Below are 20,976 nucleotides of genomic sequence, written 5' to 3' on the forward strand. Positions count from 1 at the left end.
GTGCTGGGCAGTGTCCCCAGTGGAGCCTTGCCGTGCAGTGTCCCAATGGGAGCTGTCGTGTGCAGTGTCCCCAGTGGGAGCTGTGCCGGGCAGTGTCCCCAATGGGAACTGTGCCGTGCAGCGTCCCCAGTGGGAGCTGTGCCGTGTAGGGCCGTGTCCCCAATGGGAGCTGTGCCATTCAGTGTCCCCAATGGGAACTGTGCCGTGCAGCGTCCCCAGTGGGAGCTGTGCCGTGTAGGGCCGTGTCCCCAATGGGAGCTGTGCCATTCAGTGTCCCCAGTGGGAACTGTGCCGTGCAGCGTCCCCAGTGGGAGCTGTGCCGTGTAGGGCCGTGTCCCCAATGGGAGCTGTGCCATTCAGTGTCCCCAATGGGAACTGTGCCGTGCAGCGTCCCCAGTGGGAGCTGTGCCGTGTAGGGCCGTGTCCCCAATGGGAGCTGTGCCATTCAGTGTCCCCAGTGGGAACTGTGCCGTGCAGCGTCCCCAGTGGGAGCTGTGCCGTGTAGGGCTGTGTCCCCACGCCACGCTGGCCGAGGGTTTTGTCCCTCAGCGCTATCGGAGCTGTGTCCTGAGCACCCATTTCCGGACCCTTCAGACTTCCCAAAGGAACCTGCTGGCCGTTGGCAATGGGCAATGCCTGGGAATAACGCTGCGGGAGGCGCTTCCGTGCCCCACGGCGTGGCGAAGCCCTTCCGCCCTGCTGCGTGTGCTGTGGAAACCCAACCTGCCTGCTCCACAGCTCCCATCAACACGGTCCCGAGGTGCCAATGGCTTGTTCCTTCCCCACCACGGCTGCCCGTACCGGGCACTGGTCCCAGCTCAGGCTGGGTGACCCCCTAAGACATTTTCCACTTCCCTCCTCCTGGGCTGGCACCACACGGGCCATGGCAGATCGGGGCTGCTGCGGCAGGGCCGGTCCCTGCGGCTCCCGGGCAGCGATGAGCCGGGCCCCGCGCTGTGCGTGAGGGGAGGGGAGGGCGGCGCGGGGCCGTGTCCGGCGGCACGGACCACGGCTCCCCCATGGAACGGCGCAGCCGCTGCCGGGCCCTGTCATGGCGCCCGCCCCGCTCCCGCCCCCCGCCGGGGGCGGTGCCGCGGCCGGCGGCGGGGCCTGCTCAGGTGCGGCGGGAGGCGGCGGCCGGGCCGTGCAGAGCCGCCTGTGCCGCCGCCATGAGCAGCGCGGAGGCGCCGCTCGGCGCTGGGCCGCGGGCTCAGCCCGCCTGGAAGCGGGAGATCCTGGAGAGAAAGCGGGCCAAGCTGGCCGGGGCGGCCGGCGGGGAGCCCGAGCCCTCGGCCGGGGAGCGGCTGGTGGTGGCGGAGAGCCTTGGCCCGCTCCGCGAGAACCCCTTCATGCGGCTGGAGACCGAACGGCGGCGGCTGCGGCAGGGGCTGGCCGGGAACGGCCCCGAGGCGGCGCGGCCGCTGCAGCAGCTGCTGGAGCTGTACAGCGCCGTGCCCGGCATCCGCACCATCCGCGCCGACAACATCCTCATCATCGAGTCCCAACCCGACGCCGCCACCTGCTTCGCCGAGGGGGAGGCGCTGCCCGGCCGCCGCCGGGACCCGGCCGCCTCTTCCCCGCCGCGCCGCCCCGACCCGCTGCGGGAGCTGCTGGCCCGCCGCGGAGCCGCGCTCGCCGAGATCCGCGCTGACCAGGTCGTCATCTACGATGCAGCCGAGCCGCCGGAGCCGCCCGAGGCGGCCGAGCCGGGCACCGTCAGCCGCCTCCTGGAGAAGTTCGGGCAGCGCCCGCGGGGCCGCCGCCGCCGCGGAGGGGAGGCGCTGACCGGGACCGGCGCTGCGGCCGCTCCTGCGCCGGCAGGACCCGGCTCCCCCCGCCCTGGGCCGCCTGCTCCTGCGGCGGCGCCGGGCTCCCCCCGGGCCGGGCCGGCCCCTCCGCACGTGGTGCCCGGCTCCCCCCGGGCCCCAAAGGCGACACCGGCATCTCCAGTGCCGGCTGCCCCCCGGGCTGCCGCCCCCCAGCCCGCGGTCCCCCAGGCAGCCCCGGCTCCCCCCCGGCCAGCCACCCCTCCGCCGCTGCCGGCTCCCCCCCGAGCTGCCACCCCTCCGCCTGCTGTCCTGCAGCCGGCTGCCCCCCGGGCTGTGCCCCCCCAGCCCGCGGTTGCCCCGGCTTCCCCCCGGGCCGCAGCCCCGCAGGCGGTCCCGGCCGCCCCCAAGGCCGCAGCCCCCCTGGCCAACTGCTTTCTGCACAAGATCAGCTCCAACTCCTTCACGGTCACCCCCCGGGGCCTGCCCCCCGGCAGCCGCGTCCCCGAGCCCAGCGCTGTCCCCGCGGGCCGGCCCGCGCTGCCCAAGGGGCCGCCAGTGCCATCCGCGCCGCCCGCCAGCGCTCCCCATGCCAGAGCCAACGCCCGGAGGCCAAAGCCGGAGGAGGCCGAAGCGGCCGTGCCGCCCCTGCCCAGTGCCACCCCGGCCCCCAGTGCCACCGGCTCCACGCAGCCGCTCTCCTCCTCAGCCCCCCGGGCCGGGGGCTCCTTTGAGATCCACCCGGCCCCCAAGCCCGACCTGTCTGCCATCCCCGCACACGACCTGCAGGCACAGGCCCTGGCCAAGCTGCGCCTCAATTCACGCAATTCCTTCCTCTTCGTGCCCCGCCGGAACGCCGTCCCAGCTGTGCCCCCGGCCCCCAGCGCCAGGCCAGGGCCCCCGCCACCAGCCTCTGAGGAGAAGGCACCGAAGGAGCCCCCGAGGGCTTCCGCCCCGGAGCAGGAAGAACCGGTCGCTTCCCCAGCGGCGCCGCTGGATCCGCTGGTACCCGTGACTTACATCGATGACATTGTGGAGCCGGAGAGCGGGGAGCTGTGTCCCAGGGCTCTGAGGACGGGGAGCTTGGATCAGCCTGGAGGAGCTGGCCCTGACCTGGAGATGGAGTTTTCCTCCGTGCCCTTCTACAGAGCACACTCTGCCCCCCACCAGAGGGGAGGCAGCACCTTCACTGTTGTGCCCAAAAGGAAGCCCGTTGCCTCGGGGCTGCAGACTGCCACCGATGCCAGCAGAAGGCCGCAGCAGGAGGAAGAGGAGGAGGAGGAGGAGAGCAAAGCGAAAAGCAGACCAGTGGAGAACGCTGATGGGCCCCAAGTTGGGGTGTCCCATAAAAAGCGATACCCCACAGTGAATGAGATCGAAGTGATCGGGGGGTACCTGTCCCTGGAGAGGTCCTGCATGAGCAAGACGGGCTCCCGCCGCAAGAAGGTAATGGCCTGGGGCACCTCTTCCCCAAGGAGCCAGGCTGAAAGTAATTCGGGTGTGCTTTTGGCTTGGGTTTCCATGAGGCACCGGGTGGCGAGATGGGCAGGGGTTTCATTGGCCCTTTGAGAGCGAAGGCTTGCTCTCGGGGTTGGGGCACTGGGTGCTGTTCTAACAAGCAGATAAGGGTGGGATATGAGCTGGGGTAACTGCAGGGCCTCTCCCACAGCTGCTTGTTGGAGGTATGATAACGGGAAGTGAAGTATTGCAGGTATTCAGACAATGATGGGGAGTTGCATGGTTTGAATGGCTGTGGACCTGCCTCCCCTGCAGCTCTGCTCGCTGGTTGGTGGGGCTGGACACGCTGAGCTCCCCGTGGTCCCTGCCCCGCCTGTGACACAGGACAGCGGCCAGCGTGGCACTGGTGTATTCCCCGCATTAGTGATCTATTGATAGAGACTCAAGAATTAGGTCTCTATTAGGCAGAAAGAGATCAGCAACAACTTAACTTCCTTAATAGGCTTATACCACCTGGCTGCTTGTTGTGGATGTGCAGCTCCATCTCTGAAGATCTGAGAGATGTTGATCGCTCCAGGTCTTTGAAGCGAATGCCAGGTTCTAACTTAGATCCTTGTGAGCCTTAAGTTGAGAACTAATCGTTGTGTGGCTTGGTGAAATGCATGTGGATGTGATAAGGACACAGTCATGCAGAAGGAGCTGTGCCGGAGGAGGAGGTGTGAATTGTTCAGCTCTGACAGCAGCATGCCAGGGTGACAGATCCTGATTTCCGGGTCTGTGACATGACATGTTTTTCCATAGCGGGAAGAGTTGTTTGACGTTGTTCCGTTACCTGAATGCAACTAAATATTTGATGGACTGAATCCACATGGGTGCCTGAGGCACTGAGCGTTCTAAACTAAGGAAATCCTTTGAACAGGGTGCTTGTCATGTAGGAGGGAGGCAGGGAGAGCTCTTTGTCATGGCTTGATGTTGTTAAACTCCCTCCTAAGAACACACAGTCTATATTAATGTGATTGTGACTAATGCAGGTAGCAGGTCTGGAGCATGAGTGCCATGAGATCCAGAATAAGCAAATAAGCAGGAGTATTGATTCTTGCTCATGGTCCTGCATGAGTTTTTCCATGTCTTCCCATGGGGAAATGCTTGGTCAGCCTGGAGTTGTTCTGCTGCTTAAATACCTCCTGGCATGCACTCATTACAGCTATTTCCTTGGCTCTGCTCAACAGAGCAGTTTGGGTATTAACTGGATTTACACCAAATCAGCTGTGCTATAAATGATGGAAATGTCAAGACAAAATGTCAGTTATGGTATTCTTAAGGATGGAGCACAAAATACACTGTCTTTGCAGGACAGTGACTCGTAGATAAGCCTGGCTTGAGCTGGAGGCAGAGGAGCTGACAGCTCTGTGCAGGGTGGTGCTTGCTGGTAGAAAAGTAAAGCCTCAGTTAAGCAAAGCCAGTTGTGGTGCACAATGGAAGCATCCTTACCAATACAAAAAGGAGGAGGGAGACAAGGACAAGGTTGGTACAGTGACTGGGTTGTTTGCAGTTGGTCAAACACTGGATCAGGAGCCCAGAGAAGCAGTGGCATCTCCATCCTTGGAGCTACTTGAAACTTGCCAGGGGACAGCCTTGAGCAATGGATCAGGTCCTGCTTGGAGCAGGAGTTTGGGCTAAAAACCTCCAGAGTTCCTTTCCCAATCTCAACTATCATGAGTCTTTGAAAGTGGTTAACATCTGTTTTGTCTGTTCAGTGTTGGGTTTTTGTGACTTGGGGCGGGTCCTGCTGCTTCTCCACCTATGTCTGTGTCAGCTTATGGCATTAACTGTCCCTCTCTGCAGGCACTCTGAAGGTGAAGCGAGCTAAGCACTGCACGGTGCATCTGTAACTGTAATGGGGTTTGCTAAGAGTTATGTGTGTGGGATGTCCTGCATGGGAACTTGCATGAAGATTGAGTGTCTGAAAAGAGAGATATTAAAAGGCAAAGAAGGAGCTGCTTGTAATATTGCAGAGCACTGGAGGATGAAGCAAATGGGGACCCTTTGGAAAATAAGATCCAGCTTAAGGAGAAGTTTCTGGGTAGAATTTAATGTGGTAGTGGGATAAACACCAGCTTTCCCTTCAGTTCCCATCCTGCTAGGCGTGGCAAGCATTGAAGTTTGACTTTGTAGCCAGGGTTTAGAAGATGCTGATGCTGTAGCAAACTGAAAGATTGCTGTTTACTCTTAACCTAGAGGATGTTTGTGGCTTTTACTCCGGGCAATAAGGCTGAGTGTTGATGCCTGAAAAAGAAGGAGCTAGCATTAGGATGCATTCCTTGGTTTCTTCCCAAGGGATGGCTCTGTGTTGCCGAGGCAACCGGCCAAAAACAAAGGTCCTGTTTTGTAGATATGTTGGGTTTTTCAGAAGCTTGATTTTGGCCTGAATTGGGCAGAAGCAGACATTTCCTGTGAGCTGGAAGCTGCAGTTCTTTGCTAAAACCAATGTCCCTTTTGGGGGTATTGAAATCCATCCTGATGCTGGTTTCAGTAAGCAGTTGCCTGGGTCTTTTGCGGGGCTTCTCCCCAGGCAGATCTGCTGCATGAGCCCACCTCCTGCTGAGCATCTTCCTTTCCAGACCTTGCCTTGGATTTGCTGAAAGGCCATTGAGTATGATCCAGGTTCAGGAAAGTGGGGTTTTGTGAAACTTTGACTTGGAAAACCGCATCGGCTTGCTGATGTCCAGCAGGAATCTGGGTGAGATAAACAGCACAGCCCGGATTGGATCAGCCGGTGTCTGTGCTTAGAGTCAGGGCTACTGATTTATTAGGAGGGACGGAGGTGGTGGCAGTTGGACTGAGTGTTCTGTCAGATGCAAATGGTGTTTTTCTTCAAATGAGGAAACTCAGCCTCCCTTTTCTGTCCCCATGTCTGGCCACTGACTGCCTGACAATAGCAGAGACACCAGCAAAATGGAGCTGGCTCCATGGTCTACATCCTCTGTGGCTTTTCGGAGTGGGAGGGTGGCTGGGACAGGGTGGGAATGGGTTCAGTGCTGCTCTGGTCTGTGTGGAGGGAGCTCCAGCCCTCTGCTCTGGGCTGTGCAGGGGCTTGTGACTTTGCTGTGCCTGAGGAGCACTGCTGGTGTTCAAGGCCTTTCAGGAAAAACAGCTTTATTGCTTCTTCCAGACACTTCAAGTATGCGAAGCAGTTGTTTGTGTTGTGTTGGAGCTGATGAGGGAGAGAGAAATGCTCCTCCTGGGTCAGAATGAAAAACGGGCTCCCAGCTCTCTTGTGCAACCAGAGCTGCTGTGGTGGGACAATCATCATCCACCAGGGCTGTGAAGGTGAACATGACTTGATGATCTTAAACATCTTTTCCAATCTAGTTGATCCTGTGATTCTATTTAATTGTGTATGATGGGACATGATCAAGATCTGTAGATGAAGGAGGGGGCAGCCCCAGCAGTGTTCATCCTGGGATCCAGACTGCCAGTGTGCACAGGGAGTTGGAGCTCTTGTCCTCCTACAGCACTAAGAGGCCCTTGAGGACTCTTCATCTACTCCGTGGCTGGGTTGAGACCTCTCCAAGCAGTATAAGTGCTTTGAGACCTCTCTAGCAAATCAGTTCAGATAAAGCTGGGTGGGGGTGGGGGTGTCTTCAGTGTGAAAACTGAGTGAACATTTGCAGCTTTGAACTGATGTGCTGGGTTTCCAGCGCGCTTCTGCTGGGAGAGGCTGGCTGAGCTGTCAGCTCCAAGAGTGAGGCCAGGATATGTGTGCAGGGGTGGAAGGAGACCTCCTGACCTTTATTCCAACAGGGAGTGGGGCAGAGGATGCAGAGCACTGCTGGTGACCTCTGTTCAGTGCTCATCTTTGTACTCTGTTATTACAGGAGAAGTAAAGACATTTCAGCCTGACAGCAGCCCTAGGAGGAAGGGAAGGCTTTGCTGCAGGATGCGGATCTTTGGGATCTCAGAGGATAAAATCTAGCTTGGCTGAGCTGACAAGGATCAGTCTTGGTTTGGTTACCTGCCAGAATGATGTACAATAAAGTTGTCAGCAAGATAGAGATCTGGGTATCTGTAAAACATGCGACTGCCGTGTTGGAGCGAGTACTTGGAAAGGAATGAGGACTGCCGAGGTCCTGAGCGGTAGTTGTCTGTCTTTAGGCTTCATGTTCTCATCTTGTTGGAGGCTGGACTCTGCCATGAAGGTCCTCTGTGTATAGAATTAGCCCAAACTGTGCTCCTTCCTTCTGTCTTGTCACTCCTGCAGCTCATCCCAAGTCATAGCATGGTTTTGTCTTCTCCAGGACCTGGTGCCTCTTTGGAACGCTGCAGGAAAGGTGACTTCTGGCCAGGCCACTGAAATCCTGTAAATAACAGGACATGAGAGCCAACAAACATCAGGGTGTTGATGGTTTTAATGTGTTTTGCTTGTCACAGTTGGCAGTTTGCTGGGTGCTGGAAGGTGACCTGGGCCTTGTGTGAATGGGACTTAACCGGAAGAAGGTTGGTGGGATCCAAACAGTTGGAGTCTGTCCTGCTTCTTTATAAAGTTGAGATGTTGTGAGCTTCAGCTGAACTTCAAAATGTTCCAGCTCACCTGGACTTTATGGTCTGTTTTCTAATGTTTTGAGCTGCATAAAGCCTGAATCTGGCTTCCAAAAGCCCACTTGAATGGTAAGGCAGTATTCTGAGCACCCCTCAGCCGTTCATCATGGGCAGGATTGGGCAGCAGTTTTGTAGGCTGAACCTGCTGAACTTCTTGTTCCATAGCTTCCCCTCTGTTCAGGTGTGCTGGAGATGGTCTCCTGTGAGAACCAGGTGTAGGCTCGAGATGCTGGCAGGGATGAACCCTTCCAGCTATTGCCCAGACCTGTCTGGAGCAAGTCTGCGCAGCGTGGAATCCAAACAGCAGCGACTGCCTGAAGTATGGTTTTGCAATGTATATCACAGGTAAATTAACCATAACACAAGTGAATGAACCTGGTGGCAGAGGCAAAAATGCCTCTGAAGAATTACTTTGATTCTCCTGTCTCTGTGTTCAGAGGGGTCAGGACAATGCTTGGTGTTCTTCAGCTCTCAGGGAGCTGTGTGTTCCTGTTCCATGTTCTGCCTTGTGACTGTGCTCTGTTGGGGCACATCCATGTGCCGCCTTTAAGGAGTGGCTGTAGGATGTGTCTGATGTTGATGTATTGGGTTTTTGGGAGATGAGCTCAGCAGTGACACGTTTGCTCAGAAATAGGTGTCTTGGCTGATCAGCTCCCTCCCCTGTGGAGGTGATTTCCCTTAGCTGTCAACGTGAGGACCTCCTTCACCCAGACAGTGCTCTTTCCCGGCCCTTTTCTCAGTCTGATTTTTAGCTTGTGCTGCTCGTGGCCAGCGACTCCAGAAGCCAGGATCTTGTTGTGGTTACAGATTTCAAACCACCTCACAGGCTGCACCTGAGGCTCGCGGTGGGCAAGGAGGTTGGGTTTGTTTCCCTGCTGCCTGCCAGCTCCTTGAAGTTCTGGTGCTTTGTTGTCCACCCCCCCGGCAGAGCTTATGACTCACATCTATCTCATCTCCAGAGTGGGAAATGTTCTGTGACTGAGGTTCTCCACGGCCTCGCTGCTCCCATGCCACAGCAACAGCCTGAGCTGCTCCCACATTCCCCTTGGTTCTCTTCCTCCCATCCCCTGCTCGGCTGCTGCTGTCAGCAGCATGGGGAACGGGGCAGAAGAGCTAAAATAGAAACTCATATGCAAATAAGAGGCAAGCTGCCTTTCAAGCTGGTTAGGATGTGCACAGGGCTCAGCCAGCCCCAGAGGTTGAGAGATTTGGAATGCTTTGTGCTCCGAGTTCTGATCATACGGATTACAGGCAATGTTATTGTAATTGGTTTCTTTAATCCTAGAATGGTTTGTGTTGGAAAGGACCTTAAAGCTCATCCAGTTCTAGCCCCTGCCATGGGCAGGGACACCTTCCATAGAGCAGCTTGCTCCAAGCCCCTGTGTCCAACCTGGCCTTGAACACTGCCAGGGATGGGGCAGCCACAGCTTCTCTGGGCACCCTGTGCCAGCGCCTCAGCACCCTCACAGGGAAGAGCTTCTGCCTAAGAGCTCAGCTCAGTCTCCCCTCGGGCAGGTTCAAGCCATTCCCCTTGGCCTCTCCCTACAGGCCCTTGTCCCAAGCCCCTCTCCAGGTTTCCTGCAGCCCCTTTAGGCACTGGAGCTGCTCTAAGGTCTCCCCTTCAGGAGCCTTCTCTTCTCCCGGCTGCCCCAGCCCAGCTCTCTCAGCCTGGCTCCAGAGCAGAGCTGCTCCAGCCCTCACAGCATCTCCATGGCCTCCTCTGGCCTCGCTCCAACAGCTCCACGTCCCTCTTGTGCTGTTGCCCCAGAGCTGGATCAGGGCTGCAGGGGGGGTCTCCCCAGAGCACAGCAGAGGGGCAGGATCCCCTGATCTATGGACTGGATTGGAGATAGTTTACAAGTTCTGTCCATCTCCAGTATTCAGCTTGCCTTGGGTTTGGGTTTGCCTCCCCACTCTGCTTTTTCCATGATGTGATCCCAGTGTTCCTCAGCAGAGCTGGGCAGTCAGCACGTGCTCAGGCAAGGGCAGAACCCGTGCTTGCCTGTGGGATGTGTGGGAAGCAGTCATGTTTAGTTTCCATGTTCAGTGACAGTAAAAGAAATCTCAGTGGGAGCTGCAGCACCATCTCCTTCACCTCTGGGGCTGTGCTTTCAGTCCGCTCCTGAATGAAACTTGGACAGTTTAAAATGTATTTACAAACCAAGCCTCTTAGTGCCTGGAACGTGGGTCAGCCATGGAGCTGTCACTGTTTGGCCAGTCTGTGTAGGAAGAGTCATGTGGAGCCCCTCTATCACACACAGAAACTTCCCAAACCTCCTGGGAACATGGGGACGGAAGGAGCTTTGTGCTGATGTTTTTGGGGACGTGGCCTTTAGATGATCTTGGGAACTTGGCAGGATGGAGCTGCTGTTTTGTAGGTATCGGAAGGAGCACAGGCGAGCTGAAAGCAGCATCCCAGACACCACGAGAGCAGAACACTTGTGTGCCTAGGGAAATTGTATGGCTTGCAGGGAGTGACAGTGCAGGTCTGAGGACAAGTGCCTCAGCCTCGCGGTGAACTCGCTGCTCTTGGGCACTTCTCCTCGAGGAATTCTCTTCTGCATACTGGTAGTACAGAAAAAGGGCAAGAGAGATGTGAACTCTGTTGTGTGACTGCTATCACCAGTCACATCACGGAAGCCTTTTGGTTCTGAAGTTCAGCATGAGCTCCTACCATTCCGTTCCCAGCCTCCCCACATCTCCTGGGAAATAAAACTCCATCTGTCCCATTCCAGCTGGAGACTGCTCACTTGCACTGGACCACAGGATTGGTTTGGACTGCTGTGGTCAGCCTTGGCTGCACAGAGATGTTTGTATGTGGTGCCTTCCAGTTCTGCATCGGGTCCTAGCCACAAATTACATGTTCAGAGTTGCCTGTAGAGCAGAATCCTCTGCTCTTGGGAGGTTTATGCGTTCTTTATGGAGATCCGAAGGCTTGACACTGATTGTACCTTGCTCATGCCTGCTCTCGTTGTGTATTCAGGTGAGATTTGTTTCATATATGGGGGGATGCGTCCAGTTCTTATGAACCAAGTTATATTTGAATTGCTTGTTTCTTACTGGAAGGCTCTGGCTCCTCTGTCAGCAGATGTGAGAAGAATGAAGGGGTTGGGGTGAATAGCAGCTTTGTGCCCTGCCAGCCTGGGACTCCAAGTGTCCTCTGGTTGTTCGGGATTCTCTTCTTGTCCCACACAGTCAAGAGTTAACAAAGCTGCTGCCCTGCCATGCGCTGGGACTGCCTCTACCCTGTCACTGCTCATCAGGAATTTGAAACTTCCCCATGTCTTGTACAAGGAGTTTAATATTTCGAATCTCCATGCTCCTATCTGCCATGTGCTTCAGCAGATTGATTACACAGAGCTGCCTCTGTGGGTTGCCTTGTAAATGGAGACTTTCTTCTTCTGCCTTGGGGCTTGGGAGCTGGGATGTGACCCTGGAGGCAACCTCTCCTTTGCCAGCAGCACAGCTTCCCTGACGTGCTGCTGCTGTAAATCTTCAGTGCTGCTGGCTCTGTTCAGTGACTAACTCTGTGATGCTGGTCATAGTTGAGCAAAACTCAGGGTTACACATAGGAAACACCCCTTGGAAACGCATGGTTGAGTGAGCCTGTGGTGGAGCAGCCAACTCCTGTGCCCCAGAACCCTGCTTTTTGTACAGAAAAATACCTTTCTGAAGTGCCATCTGCAGTTTTCTGGGCATACTTGTGCTGCTTCAGCCATAGCAATACAGGGTTAATCTGATACAGGAACCAAGTCTCAAGCCCCTTCCATTAGTAGAGGTATCTCTCAGGGAAAGAACCCTTTCTTCCTGTGTCTGAAAAGCTTTAGAGGTAAAAAAGCTACTTACCTTCTCCTGACTGATAGCAAATGCTTTGGTAACATACTGATGCTGCTGCAGCCCCCAGGGTTCTGTTCCAGGCTGCTGCACATAGAGATTGTGCCTGGGGTTATTCAACAGTTTGGGCTGAGACATGACTGTGTTTTCGGGACAAGTGCAGGCATGTAGATAAGCTGGTTGCTGCCTTCTCTGAAATAGCTCATTTTTCCTATATATCCTTCATCTGAAAGTTCCAGAGGGAAAACTGCATCCCACGGGAGTTGTCCAGGTCACTGACTGCAGGTTGTTATGAGAAAAATGAAGGTCGTGCTGAGGTTTGCAGTTTATGAACTGCTCCTGAACTACCTCTCACTATTGATCTGTGAGAACAGTCAGACAGGGTCAGATGGAAAGACCAAGGGAAACCCTTTAGGGATCATTGTCCGCCCTAAAATACCCGCTTCTACCCTCTGTTCCTAGTCTCAATGGCAGTTATTTGTCTGTGCAGGGACCTTCCCTTTCACCTCATGGCAGCGTGGAGGTGGGAGGTTGTTCTGTGTTAGGAAACCGTCCTCCTCACACGGGTCCTGAGCTCTGCTGGGCAGAGCCTCCACCAACCCACCGGATGGTGCTTGAGGAGCTTTCCTGCTCAGCCTGGGGGGCTGTTCCTGCCAGCCTCCATGGGATGCTCTGTGTCAAGAGGTTCCTGCTGCACGCCCAGCAGTTTGCTGCTGCAGTTTTCAAGTACCTGGGTGTGATGCGTTGTGCTTTCCTCTCATCGACTACGCCTTTAGACAGTCAGTGGTGCAGCAGAATTAGCAAAGCTCTCTGTCAGACTGCACAGAAGCAAAACCCTGATCCTGTTCGTGCCTGGTCTCTCAGAGATACCAATCACTCTTTTGTATTCATGCTGAATTGCATGTCTGCCCTTCCTGCGGTTATCATCAGCTGCTCAGAAAGGAGGAGGTCTTTGACAGACCAGGTGTGAAGAGCTGGTTTAAATCACACCCAGCACATCAGCAGGTCATGCATACCCTGGGGAGTCAGTGCAGTCCCTAAATTGGTCACTTCTGGGTTGGACGGGGTGGGGAGAGAGGATGATGAGGGGAAATTAGTACCTGGAAAGAGCAAATCTTGATTCCTGGTGCTGCTCAGATTTGGATCTTGTGAAGTACGTGGGTAACAACCACCTTACTGCAGAACTGCTGTGTCCTTGTCACCTCGCAGCAGGCACTGCCCTCTAATGCAGGCTGCAGTGCGGTGGGTTTGGATGTGCTGGAGGTACTGTGTGATGTTAGCAGGGGCAGGAATAAACTCCAGCTTGTGCTTCACAACTTGCCATCCCATCCGGCTCCTGCAAGAGCCTCTGCTTTGGGAGATGGCTGCTGGGAATTGCTCTGTGGGGAAGGGGCAATGGGCTCTGTGGTTTGCAGTCCACAAAGGCCACTCTGATGAGATCAGTGTGGGACTCTGACTCCTTGCTGGAACATACTTAGAGTGATTTTTTTTCCCCTTCCTCTTTTAATGAGTAGAAGGATTTAATGGTTTCTGCTGAATTTTACAAGGTGAGGATTTGGATTACCAAAGATTGCTGTTTGAAAGGTGCAAGACACCCAATGTTATCACTCTGGCTTTGCCACATCTGCCAAGAAGCAGAAGTGGTACTGGGTGGAGAAGAGAAAAGCCACACTAAAGCGATCCTGTGGAGCAGAGGATGCAGATTAACCCCAGGATTTGCTCCTAAGACTCAACAGAGATGGTTTGTGAGAAGCCATAGGGGGTTTGGTGTCTCATTAGCTGCAGGGACTCAGACTGTCCCACCTCCGTGTTTGAAGTGAGGTGGCTGCTGTTGATGTTGCAGGTTGGTTTCTATGATGTCTGTACACGGGGGCTCTTTGGTGGTTGCTCTGGTGCAGGCTGCATCCCCTGAGCCAAGCTTGAGCCCTGTGTAACTACCGCGATTGATGCATGTTGAGCAATGTTTACCCTGGCTTCTCCTGCCTGGGCACTCTCATTACTATTCAAATCCTAGCAGATAAATGAATGATTTTTGCTATGGCAACAGGGCTTTGTTGGCTGAACGGCACAATATTCCCTGAAAAGCCTGCCTTATCCTTCCCAGTGTGGCTCAGCTCAGAGTATTAACACGTAGATACCTGGGTTTGGGTTGGACCCCGGCTTGGTGACACAGCTGTGGGTGAAGCATTCAGCTGAGCAAATAGTGACAAATCCCTGCAAACATCCACAGCTGAAGGGTGCAGAATTCTTCCTTTTCAGCACTGGCAGCTGCTGCTGAGGTGGAACTGGGGGAGCCAGGGGCAAGAAGAGCAGTCCTCTGCCTGGGCTTGGGTGTGCTTGGCTCCTGTGGGATATGCTTTTCCTCCTGAAGAAAACAACCCCTGTTGCCTTTTGTGCTTCCATAAAAGCCTCTGTGGTCTGCAGGGGGCTGCTGGGGGGGCAGAGCTGTCGTCTGTGCTATTACTGGGCTCTTGGTTTTTCTCTTTAGATGGCTCCTGAGCCTGAGTCTGCCTCTATTCCCCGCACACAGTGCTCGGGTCTGCCCAGAGGGTTGCTTGAGGCAGCTCCATTGCCCCCCGTGTCCCTTACTTTTGCCTTCCCTGTGAGGGTGCTGAGGCGCTGGCACAGGGTGCCCAGAGAAGCTGTGGCTGCCCCATCCCTGGCAGTGTTCAAGGCCAGGTTGGACACAGGGGCTTGGAGCAAGCTGCTCCAGTGGAAGGGGTCCCTGCCCGTGGCAGGGGTTGGAGCTGGAGGAGCTTTAAGGTCCCTTCCAACCCAAACCAGGCTGGGATCCTGTTAGATTGAGCAGAGCTGGTTTGTGCTTCCACTGTCACTCCTCACGCGTGGGGACGGGAGCTCATGGGGTGAACCCAGCTGATGCCAGGGCACGTTTGCCCTGTGAGTTTTGGGGCTCAGGCTCTGCACGGGCAGGGGTGACTGAGCCCCGGGGGGTGCAGCTGCTCATGCAGAGCCTGTTGCCAGAATCCAGCCCTGGGCCAGGTTGTCCCTCCTGTGTTTGCTTTCCTGGGTGCGTCCAAGTGCTGTATTGCCGAGCGGCCATGGGGCTCTTCCTGCTTCCCGGGAGCAGGGTGCAGGGTGATGGGCTGCCATCAAAGCCAACGTGGGGTTCTGGGGGGGAATTGCTAAGGTGCACCCTCACCAAGCAGGGCTGCCTGGGGTGAGGCTGTGTGCAGGCTGCGGTGGCCTGGAGGTGTTGCTGAAGCAGCACATTATCTTGTGATGAGCTGGGGCCCTGGGTGCGTGGGGCTGGCACAGTGTGGTTAATGATTGCTGCCTTTGAACAGCTTTAATGTGTCCTGATGGAATTAAATGGAAATAGAGATTAAATGAAATAAGGCTTTTAACTTGAGCCAGGGGAGGGGATCCTCCCCCTCTGCTGTGCTCTGGGGAGACCCCCCCTGCAGCCCTGATCCAGCTCTGGGGCAGCAGCACAAGAGGGACTTGGAGCTGTTGGAGCGAGGCCAGAGAAGGCCATGGAGATGCTGTGAGGGCTGGAGCAGCTCTGCTCTGGAGCCAGGCTGAGAGAGCTGGGCTGAGGCAGCCTGGAGAAGAGAAGGCTCCTGAAGGGGAGACCTTAGAGCAGCTCCAGTGCCTAAAGGGGCTGCAGGAAAGCTGGAGAGGGGCTTGGGACAAGGGCCTGTAGGGACAGGCCAAGGGGAATGGCTTGAACCTGCCCGAGGGGAAACTGAGATGAGCTCTTAGGCAGAAGCTCTGCCCTGTGAGGGTGGTTCTGGGAATGCTGCTGAGCTTTTGGGAGCCCTGGGCACCTCCAGCCTTATGGCCTTCGTGCCTGGCAGCAGGACTCGTCCCTGCAGTACAGAGGCCACATTGTGAGCAGTCACTGCCCACTCTGCTGCTTGGCTCGGATCAGGGAGCATCTAGGTCAGCAGCAGGGGCAAGAAACTCAGGGAACAGCAACTGGGATGCTCTGATCTTCAGGGCCTTTTTATTCCAACCCTTTTTCCCTGACACGCAACCATTCCTCTCCCCATGTGTCATCTGGAAAAGGTCAGAGTGGCTTTGGGGTTGGGGCAGGCAATGGGGGAAGGCAGCTTGCTGCTCTCTGCTATTTCCATTCTGCCTTCCCTTGGGAGTGTGGGGAAGGGAGCCGGCCAGTGTCCAAGGTACATCTTGGACTTGGACAAAGTAGCACACAGCTCCATGACGTTACTTGCAGTGTGGAGGGCACGCTAGGTTCTCACTGTGTAACCCAGATTTGATTTAAGCTCCCCTTTTTGCTTTACTGAAAAGCAGCAGTGAGATGCTCACTGTCTGCCTTGCAAACCCTCAGGACCCACAGAGCTGCAGGGTGTCTCTCTGGGCAGCACAGGAAGCTGCTGTGCTCCTGCTTCGTGCTCATCTGCAGGCTCTGGCCCCCCTGCAGTTGTGGGTTTGGCTCCAGCTGAGCCCGGGCAGCAGCAGCATTGTATGGGGCAGGCAGGGAGGTGGATGCTGCTGGAGCCCACGGAGCAGGGCAGCAGAGGGGTGGTGGTTTGGTGCCTGTTTGTCAGCCTGAGGGCGAGCGTGTGGGAGGGAAACTGCAAATCGGGCACCTGGGGTAAATGTGCTGCACTTTGTTGTGTGTGCAAGGGGAATGGCTTGAACCTGCCCGAGGGGAGACTGAGCTGAGCTCTTAGGCAGAAGCTCTTCCCTGTGAGGGTGCTGAGGCGCTGGCACAGGGTGCCCAGAGAAGCTGTGGCTGCCCCATCCCTGGCAGTGTTCAAGGCCAGGTTGGACACAGGGGCTTGGAGCAAGCTGCTCCAGTGGAAGGGGTCCCTGCCTGTGGCAGGGGTTGGAGCTGGAGGAGCTTCAAGGTCCCTTCCAACACAAACCAGGCTGGGACTCTTCTTACCAGTTATTACACAGCATCAGGGGAGATCTGAGCCATCCAGCTCCTACCACCCCTCACAAGCAACCACCAGTTCTGTTCATAACCCTGTTAGCTCAATTCTAATTCTAGTTAGAAGTAAATGGATCAGAACACTCTTTAAAGTATCAGCTCCTGAACCTTGAGCCACATTGGCTAAATACTTCCCTGCTTTTGGCCTAAATTTATTCCTGGCAAGCTTCTCCTCCTTGTTTGTCTGTTCCCTGCTGGCATCAGCAGTTCTCTGCTCCTTGGGGTTATTTCTTGGTGTGCTTACAAACTGCTGTCATGCTTTTTCTCATCCTTAATTTCTGCTGGTGTGAACAGAACCTCCTCTGCACCTGCTGAGATGATGTATAACCACAGCTAAGCAGAACAGTAGGTAATGATTAGGAGATGGGAGGCTGCAAGGGAACAACGCCTTCCCTCAGCTTCCCCTTTTCAACTTGGAAGAGGACATTGGGACTTACTGTGGCAGGATTTGGGCATCCTGCTGCAGGATGGGTGCAGAGGAACTGGAGCAAGGCCAGAGGAGGCTGCCAAAGTCTCCTGGGGCTGGAGGATGGTGTGTGAGGAGAAGCTGAGAGACCTGGTTTGTTCAGCTGGAGGAGAGAAGGGGGGAGTCCAATTGCTGCCATCCGCTGCCTACTGGGTGTTGCAGTGAGGATGGAGCCAGACAGACCCTGCTTCCAGTGGAAATGCCTTGCATTATTCCTGGTTTATTTAAGCAGCCTCCTAATGATGGTCACAGTCCTGTAACTCCTGTAACAGTCAGACTTTTCCTTCTCAGTTACTCACAGATGATGAACTCTTAGAGCAAGGATTGGTGTCAAACATCACCCATTTCTAGTGTTCTTGCTCTGTAGTCTTCTTCATGACCCATAAAACTCTGTTTTTTCACCTATGAGCTCCCGTGTTTGTCATCTTCACTGCTCAGTCTCCCAGTTACTGTGCCAAGGTCATTAGTGAGACACTAAAGAAAACTGGTTTCAGAACAGAACCCTTAAGGGCCTCCCACTTGTCCAGTATTTTTCCTCTCTACTACCCCCTGTTACTATCTCTCCTGCAGCTGCTTCTGTCTTGCTACTTCTGGTATTAAGCCCTGTTTTTTATCCAGCTTAAATGGCCTTTGCCAGGATGTCCTCCCCATAACGCAGTCCTGGTCCCTGGTGTTCCTGTTGTGTAGAGCACGGGTAGGCAAACGAGTTGGCAGGCACCAGTGAAGTCACCTTTCCAACGTGTGGATGATTTCCTTTCCTCCCCTCCTTGGGAACACTGATCCCTCCTGCGGGACACGCGGCAGCTCCTCCTGGCTGCTGGGCATCGGTGTCAGCTGAGGACAAAGCATGTGCCAGGCAAAGAGCCAGAGGTACTCTGGACCTCTCAGCCTCCAGCCTCCATCCTGGCTATTTGGCTGCCTGCCTCGGTGGTTTCTCAGAATGATAAGAGATTGAGCAAGGCACAAGGTGGGGGATATGCAGTGGTTTAAAAACCAGGGTGAAGCCCTGGCATGGGAGGTGGCCTTTGCCAGAGCAAGTGTTGGGATCTCGTGCTGCTTTCTAATGATTCTCCTCTGCTCTGGTCTAGATGAAGATCTCTTTCAACGAGACAAGTTTGCAGACTATGTTTGAGTACCCATCAGAGAGCTCACTGGCAGAAGAGGAGGAGGAGGAAGAGGAAGGGCACGTTTCTGAAACAGAGGAGGACAAATCTCGCACCTTTTACATTCCATGCCCAAACAGCACTTTGCATCCCAGTACCCCCAACTCAGGTGAGCGAGGCACTGTGCTGGCACTGTTGGTGTCTGGTGGTGTCTGATGCTGTCCACGTTTCCTACAGACCCTTATGGGGCTCCATACAGGTGGAAATGCTGCCAGCTGACAGCAGAACTGGGGCTTGGTGGGGATGAGACTCGAACCAGAGCAGGGACCTGCAGATGGGCAGCTTCCATGCTGTCCCTGTCAGGTTCCTGATCCCCCTGCTTTCTTTTGGGATAGTGAGAAGTGCTTACATCAGCTTTGTCCTTCCAGCAGATTTATCCAGCTACACCCCAAAGCACTCCGTGAAGTTCAGCGAGTGGCAGGAGCAGAAGTACGAGGAGATACCTGCTGCAGGGGGACCCCTCCCAAAGGAAGCTGATTCCCAGGGGAACCAAGTGATGGTGAGACATTAAATAAGCAAGTCGTGGCTTTGTCCTGCTGTGCTGTCATCTGGTGCTTGGGTTGGCCTGGACAGTGGGTGGGATGGGATGTGCCTTCCGCTGTGCACCGCTCACAAGGGGGGTCTACACCAGGTCCCACTGCCAGACCTGCATGGGTGAAGATGAGGCATCTGGCACACCCTGTACTCCAGGGCACCTTTGGAGGGGGGAATTAAATGGAGTTGTTAGCCCCGGGCAAGGTGCCAGTGCAGTCTGAAGGTGTGGGTACTCCCGTGCTTTGGATCTGATGACACCCCATGTCAACTCTGCCTTCTCCACAGCTCACCCCGGCAGACAAGGGCGGGCTCTCGGATTTCAGCAGCGAGCCTGCTCTCTACTTCTGATGGCTTCATCTCCTGGCCTGCAGCAGCGGCTGCTGGACAAACCGTGTCAGTGCAGCTTCCCAAGGGCCTCGCCAGCACCGCAGAAACAGTTTCTGGGTTCCTCCCTCACCACGGTTTCTGTTGGATCCTGATGCCAAGGGTGGACGAGATGCTCCCGGGCATCTCCGGAGAATATTTGCACTGGATTCTGGGACCTAACCTACTTTTAAGACGTATGATTTATTCTACCTGTGGCCTTGCATGTTCCTTGTTCAAGATCAGCTGCCAGTTGAGCAAGTGTCTTGAGAACAGACCTGTAACCCCGGGATGGATGTAGAGTCTCTTGGTGCTTATCTGAGTCCACTCATTCAGGCACTGTGTGGGAGCTGGGAGGCTTTTGTACCACTTCTCCCATCAGCGGCCCCAGTGAAGGATGGTGCTGGAGTTGGAGCACTGGGAGTACCTGGGCAGTCAGTGGGTTCACACAAGTGGCTGTGAGTTGACAGCTGGACTGGGGGGCAGTTTGGGAAGCCAGTGAAGGTTCAGGGTTTGTTCTCAGCATGTTTCTGGCTCTAGTTGGACTGAACCAGCATTGAGGTAGTGTGCCAGCTGTGTTCTTTTGAGGGGGCTGAGAGCACTTTGAGGGATGGGGAGGGATTAAATGCTTTTGGCTTTAGGTGTCATTTTTGCACTCATCTGCAGGGAAGCGTCCAGTCTGGCTTGAGGCTCTTGCAGCTTCTCAGCCATTGGCCATACCCTTGATCTGTCCATACCCAACCCTGGTGTCTTGTCTCCGGTAACTGCTGACTGTGCTTCAGTTTGCCAGGCCCTCTTGTTGCTTTGTTCCAGCATCTAATGCCCAAGATTTCTCTCTTGGTTGGTGCGGAGGCCTCCTTCCGGCCACGCTTGCTCTACTCCTCGGATGCGAAGCACAGGAGGGCAGTTTCACTCCTTCCTTCTGCAGAACTTGAACAAGGAATATGATTTATTATTTTTTCTAGTATTTTTATAGTTCTGTTGTAATGGTTTAATGCAGCCAATATGCAAAGGAATCTGCTAGACTCTTCCATTGGCGTTTTCTACTACTGTAAACTCAGGGTCAAAATTGCATTCTGGAAAAGATGGAACACTGCTGCTAATGTGATTTGTACTTCTGGGATTAAAAGAGATGGTTGGAATAGCTACTGCCTCCTTGGGCTTTATGGAATGAGTGGTACCCCCATGTGTGGCCCCATCCAGAGGGAGGGGCTGGTATCTTTGGTTAAATTTTGTGTGTTTATTGGTTTGTGTGTTATATAGGGACGATAAATCTCGACTCAGGGTGGCACTGGGCTGTGAACTGAAACCGCTCTGCATTCGTTGAGCTTGGTTTGGTGTACATTGTAGCAGGTGGAAGGCTGTGCTACTGAATGGTATGTTGGGACCTTGCACTTCTAAGGCAATGGGGCACAAGTACCATGTAAACAGCAGTGGATCCTGTGGGCTAAAAGCTTCTCCCATTAATGAAATACTTCAGGAGAAGATTCTGGGACTGGGGTGGAATGAGGAAAACTGCAGGATCCCGAGTGACTGCTGGAGGTTCAAGGGGTAAGTTACCAGATATGCAGAGTTAAACACTGAGCAGTGCCCATGGTCAGTAGCTGTGCACACAGCCAAAGGAGATGGGGGGCTGTGTCTGAAGAAAAGCCCATGCACAGCTTTTCTAGCAGAAAAGGACTCTGTGAGCATCCTGCACTGCAGAAAAGCTGGGGCCAGTTTAAGGCAGCTCTGCATCTAGATCTGCAACTGCAGGGGCTAAAGCAATTAAAGTTAGGGACAGGGTGTCTGAACTAGTCCTGACTGTTCTGCTCTGGATCAATGAGGAATGCTAAAGCCAACGATATCCTGCAGCCACTCCCACTGACTTCA

The 20,976-nt window shown here is 54.9% G+C and overlaps 1 protein-coding gene across 1 annotated transcript; it reads left to right on the forward strand.

The window, feature by feature from the left end:
* The first annotated feature begins 1,111 nt into the window (after positions 1-1,111).
* On the forward strand, positions 1,112-20,248 carry TPRN (taperin). Its single transcript, XM_061378036.1, has 4 exons — positions 1,112-3,212; positions 18,133-18,316; positions 18,576-18,706; positions 19,027-20,248. The coding sequence occupies exons 1-4, from the start codon at positions 1,170-1,172 to the stop codon at positions 19,087-19,089; spliced, it is 2,421 nt and encodes an 806-aa protein (XP_061234020.1). The 5' UTR covers positions 1,112-1,169; the 3' UTR covers positions 19,090-20,248.
* Positions 20,249-20,976: the final 728 nt, after the last annotated feature.

This window comes from Neopsephotus bourkii, unplaced genomic scaffold, assembly GCF_033783945.1.
Source record: "Neopsephotus bourkii isolate Nb327-2 ecotype Australia unplaced genomic scaffold, CSIRO-AGI_Nbou_v1 NB_1761, whole genome shotgun sequence".
Classification (NCBI taxonomy): Eukaryota; Metazoa; Chordata; class Aves; order Psittaciformes; family Psittacidae; genus Neopsephotus; species Neopsephotus bourkii.

Bases quoted from the DNA above. Each gene is read 5' to 3' on its own strand.
- TPRN (XM_061378036.1), top strand. From the start codon at position 1,170: ATGAGCAGCGCGGAGGCGCCGCTCGGCGCTGGGCCGCGGGCTCAGCCC. The intron at 3,213-18,132 runs GTAATGGCCTGG...GCTCTGGTCTAG, and splicing joins CGGGCTCCCGCCGCAAGAAG to ATGAAGATCTCTTTCAACGA. The intron at 18,317-18,575 runs GTGAGCGAGGCA...TTGTCCTTCCAG, and splicing joins TCCCAGTACCCCCAACTCAG to CAGATTTATCCAGCTACACC.